This window comes from Pangasianodon hypophthalmus, chromosome 16 (assembly GCF_027358585.1).
Source record: "Pangasianodon hypophthalmus isolate fPanHyp1 chromosome 16, fPanHyp1.pri, whole genome shotgun sequence".
NCBI lineage: Eukaryota > Metazoa > Chordata > Actinopteri > Siluriformes > Pangasiidae > Pangasianodon > Pangasianodon hypophthalmus.
In genome coordinates, this window is record NC_069725.1 from 8,678,044 (window position 1) to 8,702,426 (window position 24,383).

General features: G+C 38.2%; 2 protein-coding genes across 4 annotated transcripts in view; one reads left to right on the top strand and one right to left on the bottom strand.

The window, feature by feature from the left end:
* The first annotated feature begins 8,143 nt into the window (after positions 1–8,143).
* Positions 8,144–14,667, top strand: LOC113530359 (RING finger protein 223). Its single transcript, XM_026920259.3, has 3 exons — positions 8,144–9,193; positions 10,628–10,725; positions 13,588–14,667. The coding sequence occupies exon 3, from the start codon at positions 13,613–13,615 to the stop codon at positions 14,270–14,272; it is 660 nt and encodes a 219-aa protein (XP_026776060.1). The 5' UTR covers positions 8,144–9,193; positions 10,628–10,725; positions 13,588–13,612; the 3' UTR covers positions 14,273–14,667.
* Positions 14,668–18,099: 3,432 nt separating this feature from the next.
* ptpn11b (protein tyrosine phosphatase non-receptor type 11b) overlaps positions 18,100–24,383 on the bottom strand; it is a 35,521-nt gene continuing 29,237 nt past the window's right edge. For 2 of the 3 annotated variants that reach the window (XM_026920255.3, XM_026920258.3), the window contains exons 14-16: positions 24,209–24,309; positions 23,652–23,768; positions 18,100–22,281 (exon numbers count right to left, since the gene is read on the bottom strand). In XM_026920255.3, coding sequence (XP_026776056.2) covers positions 23,684–23,768; positions 24,209–24,309 — 186 coding nt within the window. In that variant the 3' untranslated portion in view covers positions 18,100–22,281; positions 23,652–23,683. The remainder of the gene's footprint in view (positions 22,282–23,651; positions 23,769–24,208; positions 24,310–24,383) is intronic. The other variant, XM_026920257.3, reaches the window with a different exon arrangement.

Sequence of the window (24,383 nt, forward strand, 5' to 3'; positions counted from 1 at the left end):
GCAAAAAGACTCAGTATTGTAGGATTATATGATTGTTAAGATTTGATTTAATTCATTCATGCTTTAAAATAAAAAAACAATCCACAACAGTCTACAGGCTGGAAATACACTCAACAATACTACGGAATGCCATTTGAGGGCAATATTACATACATAAATATGACATTTGTGTAATTAATCATATCTTCCATATAAAATCCACAAGGTTTCTTTTGTTCACATGGAGAAGACAGCATCTTAATCTGAGACCTTGTTTACTGCAAGGACCAACTGTTTATGAATAAAGTTATGAACTGCATTTCCTGAAAGAGAGCTGTAACCACAGCAGATGAGTGCTTAGTCAGCTTATCCTTTCAATCATGTGCATGCATTATAATTTCATTACCTCAGTTTAGTATCCTGTGGCCACATTCAACTGTGCACACTATGTCATGCAATAATATAAAAATAAATAAATAAAATTTCTCTTTTTTATGGTTTGACCCATTTCAACAAACAGTGTTTTTCACCCACCCCTGCCTTAGCTTATACTTCTAGTTCCTCACGCAGAAAATGATGTGCTGGATCAAGTGCTATTTTATAAGCTGCCGAATAAAGAGGGTTGGATCCATATCGCTAAATTACAACAAATTAACATAATAATTATGGCTAGATTTATTCATGCAGTAATATATTAGCAATATAGCCTACTGGGCTAGATTAGACGTTTATTTGAATGTTTGCCGTCTTTTCGTTTAATATATCCTAGTCTATTTATTTGTTCCTCTTTAAATTGCCTCTTGCTTTTCTATTACATGACAGCAAAAATATGCTTCCTCAGTTTACATTCTATCACACAACTGCTTTTATCTTTAAACTGTCTATAAATGAGCTGGACGCTTGGCTCCTACTGTGAAATGCCATGTTACAAGGAATGAATCTTTCTCATATTACATAAAGGCATGCTGATCTACTACCTGGGCATCTCCGTGCACTTTCTCTAGGTTCTACAAAGTTACTAAGGTCCCTCCCAGTACCTTGAGTGAGGAGCCCATCTCAGAACACCTTTCCAGTTAGTCCTAAGGTGTGGGTATATAAACCCTGAATAACTACAAGGGTTCCTTGTCATTTGGGACCAGCACTGACCTGACAAGAATAATTACACTGGGCCACTTCAATGGGGATGTATTCAAAAATGAATTTAGCCTTTAAAGCAAAGTTATTCTGGCATTTTCCCAATTTGTCTGTTTGTATATAAACAAGATGTAACTCCTCTGACGACAACATGTTTTTGTTACAGGTAATAAACCAGTGCTTGTCCTTAATTACTACGGCCTAATGATTTCCTTGGTACAAAAATAAAATACACAGCAATCAAAGAGGCCAATCCCTCAGGACAAAGTCCATACACTTACCCCTGCTTTCTTCTTACATCTGTTATAAAAAGTGGACTCTAAACACAGCGTTGAAACATGATCTTATATACAGTTGAGGTCAAAAGTTTACATCCCCCTTTCAGAATCGGCGAAATGTTAATTATTTTACCAAAATAAGAGGGATCATACAAAATGCACGTTATTGTTTATTTAGGGCTGACCTGAATAAGATATTTCACATAAAAGATGTTTACATATAGTCCACAAGAGAAAATAATAGTTGAATTTATAAAAATGACCCCGTTCAAAAGTTTACATCCACTTGATTCTTAATACTGTGTTGTTACCTGAATGATCCACAGCTGTGTTTTTTTTGTTTACTGATAGTTGTTCATGAGTCCCTTGTTTGTCCTGAACAGTTAAACTGCCTGTTGTTCTTCAGAAAAATCCTTCAGGTCCCACAAATTCTTTGGTTTTCCAGCATTTTTGTGTATTTGAACCCTTTCCAACAATGACTGTATGATTTTGAGATCAATCTTTTCACACTGAGGACAACTGAGGGACTCATATGCAACTATTACAGAAGGTTCAAACGCACACTGATGCTCCAGAAGGAAAAAACATGCACTAAGAGCCGGGGGGCGAAAACTTTTGAACAGAATGGAGATGTGTACATTTTTCTTATTTTGCCTAAATATCATATTTTTTCATGTAGTACTGCCCTTCAGAGGCTACAGAAGATAGTTACATGTTTCCCAGAAGACAAAATAAGTTAAATTTACCCTGATCTTCAAATTCAAGGGACTCAGGAACAACTATCAGTAAACAAAAAAACACAGCTGTGGATCATTCAGGAAACAACACAGTATTAAGAATCAAGTGGATGTAAACTTTTGAACGGGGTGATTTTTATAAATTCAACTATTATTCTCTCTTGTGGACTATATGTAAACATCTTTTACGTGAAATATCTTATTCAGGTCAGCACTAAATAAACAATAACATGCATTTTATATGATCGCTCTTATTTTGGTAAATTAATTAACATTTTGCCGATTCTGAAAGGGGGATGTAAACTTTTGATCTTAACTGTATATATTTTTCACTTTCACGTACAAAAAGGCAAATCTAGCACCCTGACAGTTTTTTTTTCAAATTTCTGTATGAATCCTTGGAATTTCTATGTAAAACCCTACAACAGTGTGTTCCCCTAAAAGAGAGGGTTTCAAGTAAAGATTTAGGAAGCTAAGAATCTCTAACTAGCCAAGGAACCCTCGATTAACCCTTTTTGTTAGTGTGTACTGATAAGCATTATTAACAACAATTATCAATAACATTAATACTTACTAATTATCTGGAGTAGGGGAGTATGGTGAGCAAGTTTCAGAACTACTCGCCTGTGTTCTCAAGAAATCTGTGTCAGAAAGTGTTTTTCAGGCACATAATCATCCCTTTTTTTTTTTTTTTTTTTGGTTACTGAACTGTGTAATACCTGAACTGTGAAAGATTTAAAAAGGAAAAGAGAAAACTTTGCCTTACCTCGTTTAAAAAAAGTGTCAATGTTTGACAGTCTAATATCAGTATTCATATATAATTTGACATGTGACATGTGGCACTAATTTATCAGACTTTTCTAGCAAGTGTTACAATTAACCCACTGTCTGTCACGATTAACCCCACTCATGGATTTTGGAACATTGCACATCCTATTACTTTTGGTGGAATTGTAAATGATTTCTAGAAACAAAATTCGAGTGTTCATTTGTAGTAGAGTTGTATATGTTGCTTGTCTAAAAAACCATGATAAATACTATCTTATATATTTGCTAAATTACCAAGCAAAAACCAAACTGCTTTGGGCTGTGCCCTTCTCACCCCTACCCATACATATAGCACGTTGTATTTGTATAACACTAGTATTAATATAACACTACTGTAGCAAAGGTGTGACATTCATACAATGCTTAAGTAGTATAATGGGACCTAATTCTACCTTCTTCAACAAAACATTCTTTACTTTACCTGACTACTGTATTTAACAATATGTTGGAACCATTACTTGTGGATGTTTTAAGACAATTTACATAATTAATTTCCTACAAGTACTTTACTATCACATGAAGCCTTTATTTTGATTAAGGAAATCATGTCTGATTTGTGAAATGGGAGCATCAGTAACTGTAGACATTAAGTAACAATATGTAGCTACCACGGGTGGAAAGAAACACACTACACTACTCTTTACAGTACCTGAGTACATGGTTCACTGTAACAGTACTTTTCTGAATAGAATTAAATCATAACTTTCATTGTTTTGTTTTTTTAAAACCAAAATGTTCAACTTTGCTACATTTATTTTTGATCACTATTGCAGAGTAAAAATTAGTAACGCATTTCACCCCACAAGACTGTAAGCTAATTAAAAGACATTATGTGCACATTTGAAATCCCCAATCAAAATAAACCAGTTTCCACCAAAAGTCTACACTTCAGAAGCCAAGTGCTTAATCAGCATCAGTGTCTGAGGCAGACCCTGGCTGAATGAATCAGCTATCTTAAATGCTTCAAAGGAAACAGAATGATAATGATCTCCAAATTTTGTAAGAAGATACTGGAATTCACAGCTCAACATCCAACCTGTGGAAACATGTACAGCTAAGCCATGAGCTAGATGAGTGAGCTACATAAGGTAGCCAAATCATACGAAAAGCTGTGTATGTACTGCGTGGAAGCTTTGCGATTGCCTGGTGTGTTAAGTATATCTAAGTGATGCTACAACCTACAGGTCGTGCTCAGGATAACCTCGCTAGATAAGAAATGTGTATGAATTAACATGAGCTAGCTAGCTAACAAACCTAGAAGCTACTGAAAGCCCAACAGCATTTGGCTAAATGCTAATGTTACCTTTCTTTATATATTGTTGATCATTGACGTGGTGTTTGCTTCAGCATAGCTCACTTGGATAGTGTGTTTTGATATCTTTCCACCACTGGGAGCTACACTGTGGCACTCACACAATGCTCAAGTGGTATTGTAAGGTCTAATGTGTCAGGTTCAGACTATATATCTTTCATGTCATGGCAGGATTTGAGATTTATCAGACTCTCCAAGAGTTTTTATTTGAAATCGTCTTGCATGAAAGAGATTGTAGAGCTAAATGCCATATTATTACGTGAGAAAAGTGGAGCACACATCATCTTCTGCTCTTGCAGTTTCTTTGTGTTGTGTCCTCAAACATGTCTTATGCACATCACTATTACAGCCTTTCTGTTAGCTTAAATGCACTTTCTTTTCTGCGCACTCTCATTAAACAGCAGTTTCATTCACAGAACTGCCCGTGGCTGGATGTTTATCCCACCATATTCTTTACGACTCCAGAGACTGTAGCATGTAAAAATCTCCTGAGGGTGAACATTTCTAAAGATACACAAGAAGGACATTTTTTTCTAAAGAACACTGATTTAGACATAGCAATTCTAGGAATAAAAAGTAGAACAACAGTAATCACATAACCAATAATGCATATGAATAAGAGAAAAATTCTGGACAATTTATAAAAAACTTTGACAAACTATTAAACAGCACTTTTTTTTTTTGTTTGTTTTTTTTACTTTTAATATGATTTCTATGGAATATTACTATAATTCACCATCATCCTGCCTGTTCACTACTGTCCTTCCCACAAACTGCATATCAATATCAAGCTCCGTAATATCATTATTTGAGAATTCCTAAGGTTCAGAAGAGCTTTCTAGTGAGGATTTTTTAAATTATATTTAAAAACAAAAACAAAAACAAAAACAAAAAAAAAATACCTATAATGATTGACAGGCAAGGGGGGCATGGTGGCTTAGTGGTTAGCACTGTTGCCTCGCACCTCTGGGGTTGGGGGTTTGAATCCTGCCTCTGCCTCTGCCCTGTGTGTGTGGAGTTTGCATATTCTCCCTGTGCCCTGGTTTCCTCCCCAAAAGACGTGTGTTGTAGGCTGACTGGCATGTCCAAATTGGAGTGTGTGTGCGCGATTGTGCCCTGCGACGTGTTGGCAACCTGTCCAGGGTGTCCCCTGCCTTGTGCCCTGCGTCCCCGGGGATAGGCTCCAGGCTCTGCATGATCATGTGTAGGATAAGCAGTACAGAGAATGGATAGATTGACAGGCAGGAGTAAACATTTCAAGATATCATTGAAAGCTATTGATTTTCTATGCCCAAAATGTTTTTCCATCTCAGCTCATTTCTTTTGCTAGAGTAATTCATTGGCGAGAGTAATAGATATATTAAACATGAATAATTAAAACTTTTTTATGAATTGGGAAGTCTTTGGAAGTAATAGACATATAGAACTCATTTTTTGCTTTAGTTTGCTTCAACAAAGTAAAAAGTGCTGGCAGAATATTAGCTTGATGTTAGTTTGATGAGAAAACTACCATAAGCTACTGTAGTTTTTTGTCACAGCATAATCGTTTACGACTAATAAACAAGTGTGTAACATTAAGTAGTCTTGAACATACAATGCTACGACACAGCATTAAAAACTAGCATAAAACAGACTAGAAAGTACTGGTTAATTCCTAGCTTGTTAGCTTAATGAGAAATTAAGCACAAATTATTTAATTTCCTGTCTCAGCCTAAAAATTTTAAGACTGACCTTGCAACATTAGCACAGTTTGAATACAGAATGACCATAAGAGACTGAAAGGGATTATCTGTGCTGGATAAATGCTCGCTTGTAGCTAGCTTGTGGAGAAAACTCATAACCCTGTGTAATTTCTTGTCTCAGCCATTATGATTATTAAACAAGTGTGTAATGTTAGAAAGTCTTGAACACAGAAACTTCGATGACTGTAAAGAGACTAGCAAATCTCAAAGAGATTGTAGTGCTAAATAAATTCTAGCTTGAAGCTAGCTTGTTGAGAAAACTCATAACTCAGTGTAATTTTTTCTCACATTCTCTAAACATCTATGGCTATTAAACAAATGTGTGGCATTAGAAAGTCCTGAACAAAAACCCAAAGTTTGAAAAGAAACTAGCATGAACGAGACTGGTGCTGAATGTGCTGACTAAATACTAGTTAGCGTCTTGTCTTAGCCTAGACAATCTTTTGCTACAAAGTCTTGAACAGAGGAAAATTAGTATGTTTGAACAAACAAGCCTTCATAAATAAATGGCCTCAATATTTAGCCTTCACTTTAAGATATTTGGTATTTATGTATTATGTATTGCTTCTGATTAATTCATTAGCAAACTATGTAGTGTTAGGCGTGCATATGACAAGTGTATTTACAAAGATTTAATGATGTTTTCAGGCAAAACACCATAGTGTCCACTGCCGAGAGCACCTACAATGGGCACGTGAGCATCAGAACTGGACCATGGAGCAATGGAAGAAGGTGGCCTGGTCTGATGAATCACGTTTTCTTTTGCATCATGTGGATGTCCAGGTGTGTGTGCGTCGCTTACCTGAGGAAGAGTTGGCACCAGGATGCACTATGGGAAGAAGGCAAGCCAGTGGAGGCAGTGTGATGCTCTGGGCAATGTTCTGTTAGGAAATCTTGTGTCCTGGCATTCATATGGATGTTACTTTGACACATACCACCTACCTAAACATATCATGGTAATGGTATTCCCTAATGGTTGTGGCCTCTTTCAGCAGGATAATGCACCCTGCCACACTGCGAAAATTGTTCAAGAATGATTTGAGCACCATGACAAAGTGTTCAAGGTGTTGACTTGGTCTCCAAATTCCCCAGATCTCAATCTGATCGAGCATCTGTGGGATGTGCTGGACAAACAAGTCTGATCGATCCATGGAGGCCCCACCTCGCAACTTACAGGACTTAAAGGATCTGCTGCTAACGTCTTGGTGCCGGATACCACAGCACACCTTCAGAAGTCTTGTGGAGTCCATGCCTTGAAAGGTCAGAGCTGTTTTGGCGGCACAAAGGAGACCTACACAATATTAGCAGGTGGTTTTAATGTTATGGCTGATCGGTGTATGTCTTACGTGTTCCCAGTGTTCCTTCTTTCTAAGGGATTAGGCATTCATTTTAGAGAATTGGATTCACCACAGAGATAAATTGGGCCAAATGACCAGTGAATAATGATGTAGACACTTAAACTTGTCACTAAATAAGTATTACAGTTGTACTTTTGTTACCATTATTTATCCTCAATTTAGTCTCCTCACTTTGCTGCTTCATTGCAAGCGTTCTTGTGTGAGCTCATGCATGACTTTCAGAGTATCGGTAAAGGCATACTTCACATTCTTGTAAAATGAGACCCGAGACCCAGAGAATGGTAAGCACCTGTAACTGAGGGATTTGTGTCTATACTAAAAGACTGGATTATATTGGATTAACCGATTATCAGCAGTTTGTCCCTCACTCATTGCCTCTTTGCTGCCTCTTTGCTGACATTCCTGATACAATGTTTTCCATATTAACACGTGAGTGGTTAGCCCAAGGATTTTATCATGGCCTGTGATCAGAGGGAGGGGGAGTGGTGGTAGTCATACTTGTCTTATCACCTTGCTCTCTTTTGCACGTGTGCTGTCTAGCTTCCTCATTTGCCTAACTGACATTGCTGAGGGCTTAACATCCTCCTTATTTCTCATCAGTGTATAAAGACCACATGACTCAGAAATAAGGGCAAGCCTATCATTAACCTCCACCCTTCTCTACGTCAATGTTCATTAAGTGTCCTGATGAAAATAATACAGCCGTACTTGGACTTGGAGTTATTCAATAACCCAAAACGAGTAGCTATCAGTCATTTACTGTCTTAATTCTTCCCGCACAGCATGCCATAAAACATGAATAAGCAAAAGGTTCTCTTCCTTATAAGCTAAGAAACGTGCCTGAGGTATAATGATCTGAATAGGATAAAAATTAAGGATAAATAATTGTGTGTAGAAATTGGTACTTTTAGAAAAACGATGAGATTTAAGATGCTAATGAGTTCACTTTCCTTACTGGTTAAACCTTTTCGACATAGTGTTTTCTACAAATGGTTACTTTAGGAGAATTCTTAACCATACAAGGAATGTTTATGTTCCTCAAAGGAGCGTAAGGGTGGAAAAAATCTTTCATGTTTGTTGATAGCATAATGAAGCAAAAAAAAAAAACCTACATCTACCTTTAAGTATTATTTAATTTCCACAACATTAGAAACTTCTGAACCAAGAAAATTCAATGACCGTAAAGCATCAAAGGAAAATATTCTTTTCTTTCACGAGCTGCAATGTGGCTATTTGGCTGATGAAACCTGCCAGGTGTACACATGGGGTTTTATTTTAGATAGACAAACTTTATTTGTGTCCCCAGTGTTTGCTTTTGCAAAGGTTCCAACTCCCAGTTTGTAGTTTGCATACAGACGGTTGCACCTGTGTAATCAAAGACAGGCAAAAGTACAACTAATTTCAATATGAGCCTCATTTCATTCATGGCCTGCACCTTCAGAGAAGCAAAGATGACAGAAATGGAGATATCATATTGGATGAGCAGAGAGAGTGGAGAAAAGGAAGAAGACTAAAACATAGGTAGGGATAGATAGACAGAAGGTCTGGAAATGTTACACTCTGAAATTCCCTTGTCCTTCGTGCTGGCCCTCCCCCCTCACTAAGCCTGCCTCAAGGCAGAGTTATTGTTCCTGCCTATCAGTGTCATTTCGACAGGGCGTGAGGAAAGTAAGGGAAGGTGAGAGTGGAGATGAGGCAGTCACCATGCAGCGAGAGGGCAGTGCACTTCTGTTCCACCTGTAGCACCACTGACTCCAGACTTGAGAATGCGAACACTCTCTAGAAGCAACTAAGGAAAGTAAAAACAAGACGGGAACACAAACAGGTAAGTGTGTTTGCAGGGTTTTGCTGATCTTGAAACAGTGTGTGACTGCATGTATCTTTAGTTTGCAAAGAAAAAGTGATGTGTTCGAAAGGAAAGAATAATACCGACTAATATATACAAGCTGAAGAGAACCGTGAGGACTAAGACTGATGAGTACGAAACCAAAATTTTACCTAAAAAAAGGTGTAAATTATAGCATCATACACATTTTCTAACAACCTGAAGTTAGTGCCGTGTAATGCCTTGGATTTGAACCGCATGAAAATGAGGAGAAACAAGAAGCTTTCACAATTTTAAACTACGCATCTTTAATCATTTAGATTGCACAGTACACTAGGTTCAAAATGTCACACTTAGAGGGAGGGTCATCCAACGCTGGAGTAGCAGAACCATGTCAGCTATGCACTTTAACTCCAAGTGCTAGAGTAAATTGGGTTAATATATAGCAGAGAAGGTCTCTGTGCACCTCAGGTGCAGTGAGTGGACTGCAGTGCAGGTGATTGTAGAGGCGCAGACTCCCCCCGTCACTGTGCTGAGCCTCACAAGCTGCCCTGGCATCAGGAATGCCAAAGAGAGAGTAATAAGAGGGAGAACAAGCAGGAGCATTGTGCACTGAGGGGAGAGGGAGAAGAGCAGATAGACAGACATAAGGACAGACACACACACACTCACACACACACGTACACACACACATACACACACACAGCAGGCTTGTGTGAACAGAACATCTGGTCTGAAAACTCTTATCCTGGATCTACAAATGGACATACACACACACACACACACACACACACACACACACACGCACACACACACGCTCAGCCGTTTTCAGTGTAAACAGTATGGATGCCTTGTTAAGCAGAATAAGCGTATACATTAGAGACAATACAAACAGTGTAAACAGAGTGCAATCAACCTGATCATCTGTTAGTGATCTTTGTTCCTGTGTTTGGTGCAAAGCCAAAATGGTCCTGATATCCCAGCGAACCATAATATTGGGTTGTTTTGGACTTTATAATAGTCAGAGTAGTGAGATCCAGTGAACTTTCAGAGTGTCTGATTGTGATGAAAAGATTTATGAAGGGCACGCATAAACCTGATGGTGCAATGAAAACAGAAACAACAAAGCGGGCTGTGTGTGCTGCCAGTCGCAAGCCAGGGACTCCCACATAACTCACTGTCTCACAGAGAAAACACAGCCGATACACGCATGATCAAGGCGGCCAAAAGACAAGACCGAAACGTAGCATAGCATGATAGTGCAGCCAAGAACGAATGTGATTTCGAAACCTTTGTGGAAATATTAACCCATGTCAAATGAAAAGAATAAGCTAGACGCCTGTTTATGCCAGATTACTGGACACATGAACTGTACACTGTGTAACATGTGCTCTCTTTAATCACTTTTTTTTTTTTTTTTTTTTTTAAACACAGACTTGTTCTGCGTACTTTGCTGAAGCTGCTCAGCTGGTCGAGCGTACACCGTTACAGGATCTCGCCGTTCTGCACGTACACAGGACCATAAATCTAAGGTATGCCGTTGTTATGCTCACACATGCTAAAGTAAAACTATCCCTGCTATCACTGGCATGCACTTTTTTTTGTAATATCTACTGAATAGCCATACTCACACTTACACTTTAGTTATGGTCAGAGTCCAAAACCAGATATTTTCTTCCATCTTTCATTAAAAAATACAAAATTTGGTTCAGTAGACGCATATTTTGTAGGAATAATTCTTCTGTATTTTTCTAGATTTTTTTCTTCTTGTTTACAGCATTTGCTTCATTTAAAAAAAAAAAAAAGACGGTATTGATGGTATTCAGATGTCAGCACCTGATATTGATTCAGTTAATTTCATCCAGTATGTGGTATCGTCTCTACCGCTTTCAGTAAATTATTGTAAATGTTTAGCTTTAGATTTAGTTATGCACATCTACAAAAAAAAAATTAAATCAATAAATGGTGTGGTCCAACTACTGGACCCTATTTATAGTACATGTACAAATAAATCACAGTTCCCGCAAAAAGATTTAGTAATAAAAACATTTGAAATGTAAGATAAATTTGAGGAGTTTAGAAAACAGCCTGTAGTGTTACATTTTAATATTATAACTATTTATTCATTATTATTTAAGATGCATTGCAACATAAAATATTTTTTTAAAATGTCAAATTAGTTCAGATTAAACCTAGAGAAGTCAATCGTATAAAAGGAAAAGTGCTTAAAGTGTCAGTAGCTAGGTTATCAGTGGCTTTAGCAATATTTAATTGGACTTCTCCCTTGAACAGCCAAGATAGGGAGGAGTAAGGTCAACAAAACATTTACAGTTCAATAAAATATGATAATGAATAGCGGTAAGTGCCTGTGTAATACCGTAATAACATCCTTCAATCTGTGTAATACCGTAATACCATCACTCAATCTCTGTCTACTACCGTAATACCATCCCTCAATCTCTGTCTACTACCGTAATACCATCCCTCAATCTGTGTAATACTGTAATACCATCCCTCAATCTCTGTCTACTACCGTAATACCATCCCTCAATCTCTGTCTACTACCATAATACCATCCCTCAATCTGTGTAATACCGTAATACCATCCCTCAATCTCTGTCTACTACCATAATACCATCCCTCAATCTGTGTAATACCGTAATACCATCCCTCAATCTCTGTCTACTACCATAATACCATCCCTCAATCTGTGTAATACCGTAATACCATCCCTCAATCTCTGTCTACTACCGTAATACCATCCCTCAATCTGTGTAATACCGTAATACCATCCCTCAATCTCTGTCTACTACCATAATACCATCCCTCAATCTCTGTCTACTACCGTAATACCATCCCTCAATCTCTCTCTACTACCGTAATACCATCCCTCAATCTCTGTCTACTACCGTAATACCATCCCTCAATCTGTGTAATACCGTAATACCATCCCTCAATCTCTGTCTACTACCGTAATACCATCCCTCAATCTGTGTAATACTGTAATACCATCCCTCAATCTCTGTCTACTACCGTAATACCATCCCTCAACCTGTGTAATACTGTAATACCATCCCTCAATCTGTGTAATACCGTAATACCATCCCTCAATCTCTGTCTACTACCATAATACCATCCCTCAATCTCTGTCTACTACCGTAATACCATCCCTCAATCTGTGTAATACCGTAATACCATCCCTCAATCTCTGTCTACTACCGTAATACCATCCCTCAATCTGTGTAATACCGTAATACCATCCCTCAATCTCTGTCTACTACCGTAATACCATCCCTCAATCTGTGTAATACCGTAATACCATCCCTCAATCTCTGTCTACTACCATAATACCATCCCTCAATCTGTGTAATACCGTAATACCATCCCTCAATCTCTGTCTACTACCATAATACCATCCCTCAATCTGTGTAATACCGTAATACCATCCCTCAATCTCTGTCTACTACCGTAATACCATCCCTCAATCTCTGTCTACTACCGTAATACCATCCCTCAATCTGTGTCTACTACCGTAATACCATCCCTCAATCTGGTGCATTATTCTACAAACTAATTACTATTAGTAAAAGAGGTTGTGTGTCGGTCAGATACAAGGCTGTTACAGTATTATAGTCTAAACATGTTGAACTTTCTCAGTGTTAAACGTGGAGATAATGTCAGAAATATAGATATATTGTGCTGTTTCGCTGACATTACTGATACTGGAACTGAGGTTAGTGTCAGTGACTTCTATATTCTTGACACAAGTTCTGGCCTTCACAATCAAGTCTAGATAGAGGTCTTGTCTCTCAGTTCCAGGAAATGATCAGATATCTATTGGTTATTGGCCAAATATTGTATTCCATATTCACCTTAATACATTTATAAAATAAATAAAATAATCGCATAAAAAAGCACCCAATGTTAAGGAGTTTAGAAAAATAAATTGATGTTTAAATTAAAGTCATCCAATTAATACTGGTTATTAATGAAAATGTCATCAAATGACTTAATGACTTTATATATACTCCAAAACACGCCATTGTTAGGATCCTCCATGTTTTTGAACTCGGTGTGTGTTCTCAATAGACAACTACTAGATTTAGATAATAATCATTTGCTGTTAATTATTATAAAGTAGTTGAATTGTTCTGACCATTAGTCTTGATTTACAGTAATACTATCATGAAAAAGCCATTATGAAATAAATAGCACTTAATTTTTTACATAATTCGCTCATTTTTAACATATTGCAACTCTTATTTATATAGTTATATCTTTCCTAATTGTCTAATTTAATTGCTTATTTATTTATTTATTTATTTATTTACAACTTAAGCAGAGACCAATCTGAGACTTTTCCTAAGGTGGCATTTTCTTTCTTTTTTTTTTAGCCAATCAGACATAAGGGAGGTGTGAATGATAGGATGTACCTGTAAGATGGACATGGGAGCGACTGTGTGGCACACCCAGATGACAGTGGATGCTGACGTGGAGAAAGGTCCTGAGCTGCAGTGCTCCATCTGCTTCACCATGTATGACAATATCTTCAAAACGCCCAAACAGCTGGATTGCACGCATACGTTCTGTCTGGAGTGCCTCTCACGCCTCGTGGCCATCTCCATGGCCCCTCAGGAGAGTAAAATCTCATGTCCCTTCTGCCGACACCTTACGGCCATCCCTAAAAACGGCCCGCCGGCTCTGACCACCAGTCGCGAGGTTCTGTGTCGTCTTCCCAGGCACCAGCAGAATGAGGAGCCCGTGTGGCTCGAGGGGGACAAGCTGTGCTACAAGCGGCCCCTTAAGACAGGCATGCCAGCTTTCTGCATCTGCATTGACATTGGTGCCAGTGGGCATGGTGCAGGAGCTCCGCCTCAGACGGGGTTCAGGGCGAGCCTGTTGGAAAGACTCACTAACTGGAAGAAGCTTCTGCTGTTTATTGTAATCATGGTGCTGGTGGTGGTGATTGTGTTGTGGCCGCTGCAGTGTATCATCACCACGGGATCGATGCGGTGCGTGCCTCGCACCCCACAGCCCAACACCAGCACCACTGCTCCGCGCACAATGAGACACCCATAACTGACGCACAAACAAACTGTTGATCTCACCCTCCTGAGAACTGTACACTCAGCGATGATGGGCAAGACACAAAATAAACATTATTATTATTATTATTAGAAACTGAGAGTGGGCTTGAAGCCTGAATCCAAAAACATCTGTGTGACATCTCGAATCAGAGACTCATTAGTGTTCTTTTTAGCTGAAAACACTGTCGTATATGCTGGCCATTCATTCAGTCATTTTCATCAGCCACTTTATCTTGGTCAGGATTGTGGTGGATACTGAGCCTATCCCTGGAACACTGAACACGACGTGGGAATACTGGATGGTATGCTAGTCCATTGCCAGCGCCACACACACACACACACACACACACACACACACACACACACACACACACACACACACACACACCTAGGGGCAATTTAGCATCACCCATCCACCTACTGTGCTGTTTTGGGAGGTAGGAAGACATCAGAGAACCAAGAGGAAACCCAGACAGGCACAGGCACAACATGAAACACTCCACACAGACAGTAACCCGAGCTCAGGATCAAACCCTGGAGCCGTGAAGCGGCGACACTTCCTGCTGCGCCGCTGTATGCCTAGTGTAACGCAAATATCTTCATCATAATCAGGAGAAAATCACTGGTTAAATATTTGATTGGTATTAGTTTTCTGAGACCCGTGTTCATCTGCAGAAAGCACGAGGCTGGAGTCGGATATTATAGGACTAATGAGGTGATGAGAGGTAGGAACCTGTGGAAAGGCACTAGACTTGAACAGACGAGACTAATGTGATATAAACACATCTAATACAATGTTCATCTTCAGCACTTTCTAATAGTATTAGCATTTCTCCATGTCTAAATCATAATCTGTGATTTTAGAAATGAAGTTTTTTCCAGATCCAATCTCAGAGGTTTTTTTTAATCTGATATTAAAAAAATTAGAAACGGTTGATCTCAGAACAGTATTCAAAGTGGTTTTTTGCAGTGGATATGAGACAGCTCATACCAAAATCCATTAAAAGGTTATATTAACTTTTTAATAACTGCACTACAAATATCCTTCTGCAGTTTTTCATATATACACTAACATTTCTATAGCTGTGTATAATTTTATATGCATTGTATATGGTGTATTTGATCACACTGTATTATGGACTACATATTTTTTGGTTTACAAAAGAGTAAATGCTGACTAAACACCAACGCTTGAAGGAAGAGTGTCCATGATTGATCCTCATGTTAATATTTTAATACTGTAAATACACTCTTTGCTTTTCTTACTTCCTGTTCTGTGACTGAACGAACATGACCATACACAGACACACACACACACACACACACACACACAGACACACACACAAATCGAGCCACCGAGAGCAAAGCTGAAGTGTTCGTAAAGATGAATCACCTGCCTCTTCCTCCTGGGCATTTTAGCATCCACAAGAATCCAATTAAAGTAGTTCATTATGAAGCCTTTGTGGGAAATGAGGTTAAAAGTAAGAGAGGTGTGAAACAGTATCCAGCGCCTGTATGTAGTCTCAGATAATGCACAAATATGCCCATGGGGAAACTGAGGAAACTTCAGCATGAGCAGCCATGTATGTGAGAAAGTGGATGGATATGATGGGAGGGTTTCCACGACATTTGAACACTGTGTCCACGAGTGTTATTAATATTGAAGTTATCCAAAACTTGTCTTGAACACATGCCATTTTAGTAAAATTCCCCAACCTCACACTAAGGATGTAACATAATGCCACTATCTGTATCTGTTTAGTCCTCAAAATGGTCACATATAAACCATATTATTATTATTTTTTATTATTTTACTATGAACCCTACTACCACTATTCCCTGGAAATACTGGATGGAAAACACATAAAAAAGGGCTGCTGGAAAAAGTATTTTTTTCTTTTACAAATTACAACAAATAGCAATTTGCATAACATTTCTTCAAATCCTGAAATCAAATTTCTTCAAAATCTTCTGGCAAGCTTTCTATCTTCTATCTAATGTGACTGAGTAAGCCAGCTAACTATGTTTCAAAGCAACAGTGTATTTCCCTACTCAAGAAACTGTTATTTTTTGTTGACAACAATAGCCATCTAATAATATTTTGTCAGATTTACTTCAGTTTTGGGGTTTGGTACAGTGCAGAAAGATCAGAAAAGTGGTAGAATATAGTAGAAATATGGTTTTATTTGGTAGCTCAGTAAGGCAATGTTTAGGTCAGAGTACTGAAAAAAAAAAAACAGATTAGTGCATGTTCTATTCGTATCATGTTAATGGACTTGGTCTTTGTCCTATGAGCAGGGTTGCCAGGTTCTGTGTATAATGTTTACGTAATGCAGATACTTCAAATCAGAGATACATGCGCACCACTGTTAACTTATTTCACACACAAAGAATAAGAAAAAGAAGAACGATGTGACTACCTTTTATTATGCCTGAACATTTTGGGCTAGGTTCAAGTCTTGTGCATTTTATGAGTAGGAGTTAGGCTGGGATATTTTGAAAGCTGGCAACCCTCCCGATGAACTTCCCTTTCAAGCTTCACATAAAAGTAACAGCCTCGCACTCGCACAACTACTTTGTTTGATTTTGTGGGATCTCAGTAATGATGCACACACCAAGTCTGACACTTTCTTTAAAAAACAAAAAAACAAAAACAAAAAAAAAAAAAAAAAAAACAATGAATAGTTCACCTGCTACTTTTATATCTGTATTTGGTTACAACACATTATTTGTTCAATCTGAATAATGTATTCCCTACCTCAGTATTGGTAGCTAGGTGTCCAGTGTGTGTCCTGAACTGAAACTCAGCCAGCCAAGCATCTACACGCTGACTGAACGAACATGAACACGTTGCATCTGCACATCGGAGCTGTTTTGACACTTGCCTGTCACACAATCAACACTAATGCCAGATCCACACTACAGGATAATCAGATTAATTTTCAGGCTGATTTGTCTTTCCCAGCAATCGCAAAATGTCCCAAATTCAGGCTAAACTATTATCCTTCCAGATTATCCTGTAGTGTGGGGTATTAATAATCTAATCTCAACCCCTCTGATCTACTTACAGTACCATTGTAGCCAACTGTAAATATAAACCATGTTCAAAATGCACAACTTAACATCCAGTAGTGTGGCGAGAACACTGACTGTCTGAAAGCTAATCATGATGTCACTCTGTTATATCACAGCGCTGTTGAATTCTTGATTCCGATTGCTATGGTGTCTGTTGTGGATGTGCTGTTATAGAAAAATAACGCCTCACACCACCCCGTTGTTGATTTTTTTTCTATAACAGCATGCCCGGGTTGTGTTTTATTCCTTACTTAAGCAATGGTATGAACTGAAATGCTCAAACTTCATCTGAAAAGTTACTAGCATGGTGACTTTGTTAAATCTTCCATACAGACATTTTTTTTCTGCTTCACTTTCATGCTGCGAGATGTGCAAGCCATGATGACTCCATCCTGTCAGCCATGGTTCTGCTTTTTTTGTTGCAAAAATCACACACAATGACCACATGCCTGTCTGTCATCCGCCATTTTTGTTTTGTTCATGAAAAATTCTATGCGATCCCATGTTTTGATTGTCAGATCCTCCAAGCGTAATAGGTAAGAGTGGAGTTTTTGACTGAATGACTGAAAGATGGCAAAAGGGAAAAAAAAGAACACTATAAAATCAATTTTCAATATTGTATTGAATGAATTATAACTTGCCTTGATATGTTCAGCTCCCTTTGGCCAAAATCTCTGCAGTGCTTCCCCCCAAAAAGCTTAGATCATTAAGCTGTCTAAGATGGCATTAAAACAGGTCTTAGTGTTAAGTTTAAATATTATATTTATTTATTTGTTATCAGTTAAGATAGTCATCGCATCAGCTGTGGTTGCCACAAAAGAAGGCGTTTAGGTTTAGCCAAGTGCAAGAGGAGAAACAGTATTCACACACAAACAGGCAGCATACGAATATGAACCAGGGATTAAAAAAGAAAAAAAAAAAAAAAACATTGAAAGAAACTAATTTGAAAATGTAGAATAGCAATGTTTTGCATACCTTAGGATTATTAACATTGCAATGTCCAAATAATAATAATAACAATAATAATAATAATAATAATTTGCCAAAGAATTCTAAAACAATATACAAAAGCAACCAGTCAACATTTCATCATATAGTTCACATGTATTACTAAATAATAAATCAATGAGAAAAGAAATCTATAATCTAAAATTCATCAGTGACGGCAAAACAACAAAATAGCAAAACGTTATCTACACGTCAACACCCACAGAACGTTCTCACACTAGCAGGCAGCTAGGACTCAGCAGTTCATACACAATTTCAAGTATTGAAGTCTCAGCAAAACACCAAAGATTGACCCCTTAGCCATTTTCACAGTGGCAAAGTGAACACGACAAATATCAAGAAGAGACAAACGAGCGTCCTGGTACAAAAGAGAATTCATAAATAAAACTCTTCCTTTCCAACAGTGGTAATAAGCTTGCAAATAAGCTTGAACATTGCGACATCATTTCTCACATTAGCATTCAGTGTTTGGTTATTTGTAGCACATTTGTAGCAAGACACTTCATCTCACCCACAGGCTAAAACCTCCACATGCGTACTGTAGTTACAACATTTTTGGCATCAAGAGTCATCGAAAGGATAGCAAATTCCTATGTTCAGTTCAACAGTGATAGTGCTGCTTAACACACACCAGACTGTAATTTATACACGTGTGCTTCATTGTTGCAAATTCCGTCAAGGCCAAACATGAACATTCTCAGAAAGTAAGAGGTACTAAACTGTACCGCTGCTTGTCACTCATGTGGGATCCTCAAGGGTATGACTTCTGTACATTTATTTTGTACATTGTACATTTATTTAGCATACATATTTACACTTTAAAGATTATGACTTAAGTTTTAAAAGGTACACTTGGTACACTTTCCTATGTAAAACATACATTAGAGATGGACCAAAGAGGTACCCTTGAGGGTCTTACCCTAGTGAGAAGCACCTTTTTTTTTTTTACAGAGGTGAATTTCCAGCAAGAAATACTGAAACTATAATATAGTACCCTCCAAAATAACTGGCACTCTTCTTGAAAAGGAACAAACATTCATTTATAAAAATAATAGCACAAGCAATAAGAGATATTTTGTGCTCAAACATACAGGGGCATTGAATAGTTTAACTTGAATGTTTTTTGTTTAAGACAAAATGTAGTGTATTTTTTCTGCAAGATGCTGGCTTCAATATTATCGGCACCCTCTTCCAGTAATGTCTAACAAGGTTGGACACGTGTAGAGAGATCTTAGTCCGCTTCTCCATGGAAAACATTTTAAGCTCCTTTATATTCTCAGGGTTGTGCATGTGGACTTCCCTCTTTAATTCACACCACAGACCACAGTAGGGTTCAATCTGGAGACTGAGCTGATTTTGTGTTTCTTTAACCAATTCTTGATTTTGTTTGGCTCACCTTGTTGCAAGCTCCAAGTCTGGTCAAGTCTTAACCTCCTGGCAGATGCAACCAGGTTTTGAGCTGAAATATCTTGCTATTTGAAAGAATTCATATGTCATTCATCTTCACAAAAGCCCCTGAAACACCAGCCACAAACAGCCCCAAAGCACCAATGATCCACCTCCATATATCACAGTGGTGTATCGGGTACTTTTATGCAGCAACTTTTTTGTCACCAAATATGCTGATGGTGTGCTTGACCAAAAAGTTTGATTTGGTCTCATCTGAGCACAACACGTTGTAGTTCTAATGGAGCTTGGTTAAGTTTAGGTGCTGCATTTTATGAGATGTTTTATGGATGTTGAGCTTCTTTCCTGCAATGCTTCCAAATAGCTTGCTGTTATGGAAGTACTATTTGGTTTGATTTGGATATTTGATTTTGACAACCACATGAATCATCTAAACTGTGATACTTGGGCTCTGCTTCCCTCTTTCACCTTCCTTCTCACTGTCAGGTGGGACAGCGGGTCAAATTCCTGGCAAATTTCCAACTTTTTCAGAAACTTTATGTTTTGGCCCTAATTGTGCTTAATTGTATTAATAACTGCTTAGGTATTTTTTAATATTTATTACCTGATTGTTGCAGGACAACAACCATAAGTCTCTTTTGTGAAAATTCTATGGCTTTTCCCATGAAGGGAAATTTACATGTGTGCAACCTCATATCAACCTCAACCCAGGGAAACAGGACATTGTTAAGTTCATGGGGACTGAAGGCAAACGTTTGACAGAAAGTGCTATTATTTTTTACGAAGGAGTTCTAATGAAAATTTTTTGTTAGAACAAAGAGAAATAGTATCTCCTATTGTTTGACTGGAAAATTCAGTGTAATGTTTATTTTATACAATCACTTTTATATGAAGGGTGCCTATAATTCTTGAGGGCACTATATAATTTGAACCACAGCTGGGTTGGATCAAAATTAAAACACAATCTCAGTTCTTCCACTCATCACATCACCTTCCTCCTCATGTAGTCTTCGCTAAAACCACTTTCGTGGACGGCGATTAATCTGACCCATCATAACCTGAGTTATTTTAAGCATTCAGAATCTGACGCATGTGTCTAATCCTCCTCATGCCAGCATGCAACTCCTATAAGATCACACTCCTTTTGACATCAAGTCATGCTGGTTTCTTCCAATCATCCCATGTGGATTACCGACATTTTACAAATTGCTTTTTCACAGGCAAACCTATTCTGTATTCTTAGTCTCGGGCCATCTGGACTGCTTAAATCTGCGCTGAAGACTGTTCACATCAGTGACCTGACCAGCATGCCAACCTCTCCTCTCTGCCTGAACACCATGACTTTCATAAACCCGTCATAACTCACACACCTCTCCAGTCACACCTTGACCTGCCGCTGATGAAACGTAGAGTGCAATCCCTGAACATACCACAATCCCTGAATGCCTATTTATCACCATATTTATAATACACAAACCCTGAATATCAATCAAAAAAGTTTTAGGGTCTTCCTCTGAGAATGTGGAATAACAATCAAATGACGCTTTTAATCAACTCTGTTCAACGATTCAATATCTGTCAAAAAATATCATTCACAACAAAGAGAAAATGTGTCATAAGGAATCAATAATGGATATGCTGTAGGAGAAATAATCAGTGTTACTGTTGAACGGCCAAAGCTTTCTAAAACCAGATATAAAAAACTTCTGAAGTCATGCCTGCTGAGAAAAAGCTCAAACAGAGAAGCTGATTGGTCTATGAGCTCATTAATAACTAACAAGTGACCTCATATATAATCAGTACAGGATGAAGCTTCGCAAAGCATCACAGCAGACACTTTTACCAAAGCATAAAATGCAGCCTGCTTATTGGCACATATAAATCTATCGACAGCACGTACCATTTAAAAAGTCACCCGTTTTTGCTGTTAGCTAACAATAACATTAGTAACATCTCTGCATTCAATGTAGCTTGAGAGCTGGAACGTGTTGCAATTCTAGCTGGGTATGTTTTTATTTTATTTTATTTTATTTATTTATTTATTTTTTGCGTGCAAGCTCGGTAAGAATTTCTGCCATAGACATTTCGGATTGCTTCACTGTGTCCATCTCACAGCAAAGCACTAACTATTAGTGAAATGCAACAGACGTCTTTAGGACAGCACAAGGTCTGGCAGCAGGCATACAGAGTTTGGACAGGACAAAGCCTGGAGAAACCTGGAATTAGTCCTGTTTAACAGTCTTCGTCCTTTTAGAAGTGATTGAGTAGCTGAGTGCTAGGTAGGTAGAACTGTGCCGGCTTATCAGACTGGAGGGAGAAGCACCGAGGCGGCTCTGCTCTGGCTGTTTGCGGCGGATCAGGCACTTAGACAGCGAGTCAGTCAGTGAGGGAGGAGTGAAGGGGCTATGGAGCTCTCCGGGTCCACCAATCACACCTCCAACACACGGGCGTCCACTCAGCGACAAGCTCCACAGTCACCTCACAGCCAAGTGCCTGCACATAGCACCTCTACTGCAACAGAGGAACAAAACACGCACGCACATGCACGTGCACACACACACACACACACACACACACACACACACACACACACACACAAAGTCAATAAAAAGAATCATGAAACTGCACTGTAGCCTGGAAGTGTCATTTCATCGAATACAATAATAATAGTATTTTAGTAGCATAATGCATCCATAATGCGTACTTGACTAAGACTAAGAAACAGAGCTCGTTTCTGCCTTTGTGTTTTGGAGAAGACTCAAGGTCAACCCACTCCCTTCTACATCAATGCTTTTATTCAGAGCATCCAGCTAAAGCTACCCTTCTTCTGGTAAGTTGATACTGTATCACACAAAGGCTTAAAGGTTGACACAGAGGCCCATTCCTTACACTTCTATACAAAATATTATGTATAAAATTACACTACTACATTCATTTACTCTAAAAATAGCAACAGTATTGCTAGGAATATAATTTAGGAGTATTGAAGTGTAACTTTGTGGTTATTTGTTTAATATAAACCTAATTAAAATTGTGTACAACTAAACTTAAATTTAAAACAAGTAACATTTACCTATTATTTATACTCTTTCCTATTATCTATGCTCAGAGAAAGTCTAAGAGAAATTTCTGTTTACTATAGAAACACTAATGATAGCATTAGAACAAGCACATTAATAATAACCTATCGTACATATTACAGTCGGAACTACATTCCACTTTTAGAAAGAAAATAATGCACGAACACCTTCTGACCAATCAGAATCAAGAATTCAACCATGCTGTGGTATAAGTCAGAAGTAAAACATGACAGGGTGTCCTGTTAGAGGGGAAAAAAAAAATCTAAAGTGTCCCAAAGTGTTTTTTTTACCTCTTATACCACAGCACTTACCAACAATTAGGTTAAATGTTGTGGGGCGCAAGTCAACTTAGTTCCTGTTATCAGTTATACTATAGCAGCTATACACCTCACCATCTCAGTGAAAGTGCAAACTATTCTGTTCTGAAGACTTTCCCATAACGGAAAACTTGCAGAACATTATAAAGCCCTGACACTGGAGTTTCCCCTCATAAAATGTAAAATAAATGTCTCCTTATAGAAAGAATAACCATATAAACATATATAATTTTCTTTGCTAAATAACAACACTTTTCTATTCGTTCATTAGAAAATTTTTAGAAAGAATTTTTACACTGTGAACTCACATTCACTTTTTACACTTTACTTTCCTGTTTAACCTTCTGACTTTCACACCCCTGACACCACCTGTGTGAGCAGCTGCATGGTGCTATCTGCAGTGCAGAATGCAGTTTGTGTGTGTGTGTGTGTGTGTGTGTGTGTGTGTACATGTGTGTAAGTGCAAATGGAAATGCATACTCACACAGAGAGAGTGTGAGGCAGCAGCCCCAAGCCCTATCTCCTGGAGTTTGTGCAGACGGTGCTCTTTGGGTTTTTGATGTGTATGTTCTCGTATACACTGGATGTTTCATCATTCATTCTAGTTGAATAAGACAGGATGTTATTCACAGTGTGAACTATGACGGATTTACTGTCCAAACAAATCTCATCAGTAAACAAATGGAGAGGGATAGAGATGTGCAGTACAAATTTGTATACAAATTTCTGTCCAACGGAAGTTTCACAAAACAAACAATAGTAGTTTTACGTCACAACGTTCATCAAACAGCAAACAAAAGTAAGATGAGTGAGTGTGGGTGTAAGCTATACATAGTTAAACAGATACTAAAACTGCAAATTAGCACAGGCTCCTCAAACAGTTTACGGAAAATTACACTTTAACTTACTCACTGGGAAACTTATGCAAGCAAATTCAGGAAATTCAAATGATTTCTCATAAACCTTGTGAATAGATGAAACTTATTCATCAATAATTAACTCGTGTGGGTTGTGTGTAGTGTGTGCATGAGAGGAACTTACACAGATGATGAGCGAGAGGAGCTCATGTTGGGCATGGGCCTAGTATTTGTCATTTGAGGGTACTTGATATTGGAGTACTCTCTTTCCTTTGTTTTATTCCTCTGCAAAAGATCATCAACAACATGACAAACTGCTGTGGGCAAGAGGAGCAACCATACACACTGACTGAACAAAA

Excerpts from the sequence above, each read along its gene's own strand:
- LOC113530359 (XM_026920259.3), top strand. The coding sequence starts at position 13,613 with ATGATAGGATGTACCTGTAAGATGGACATGGGAGCGACTGTGTGGCAC.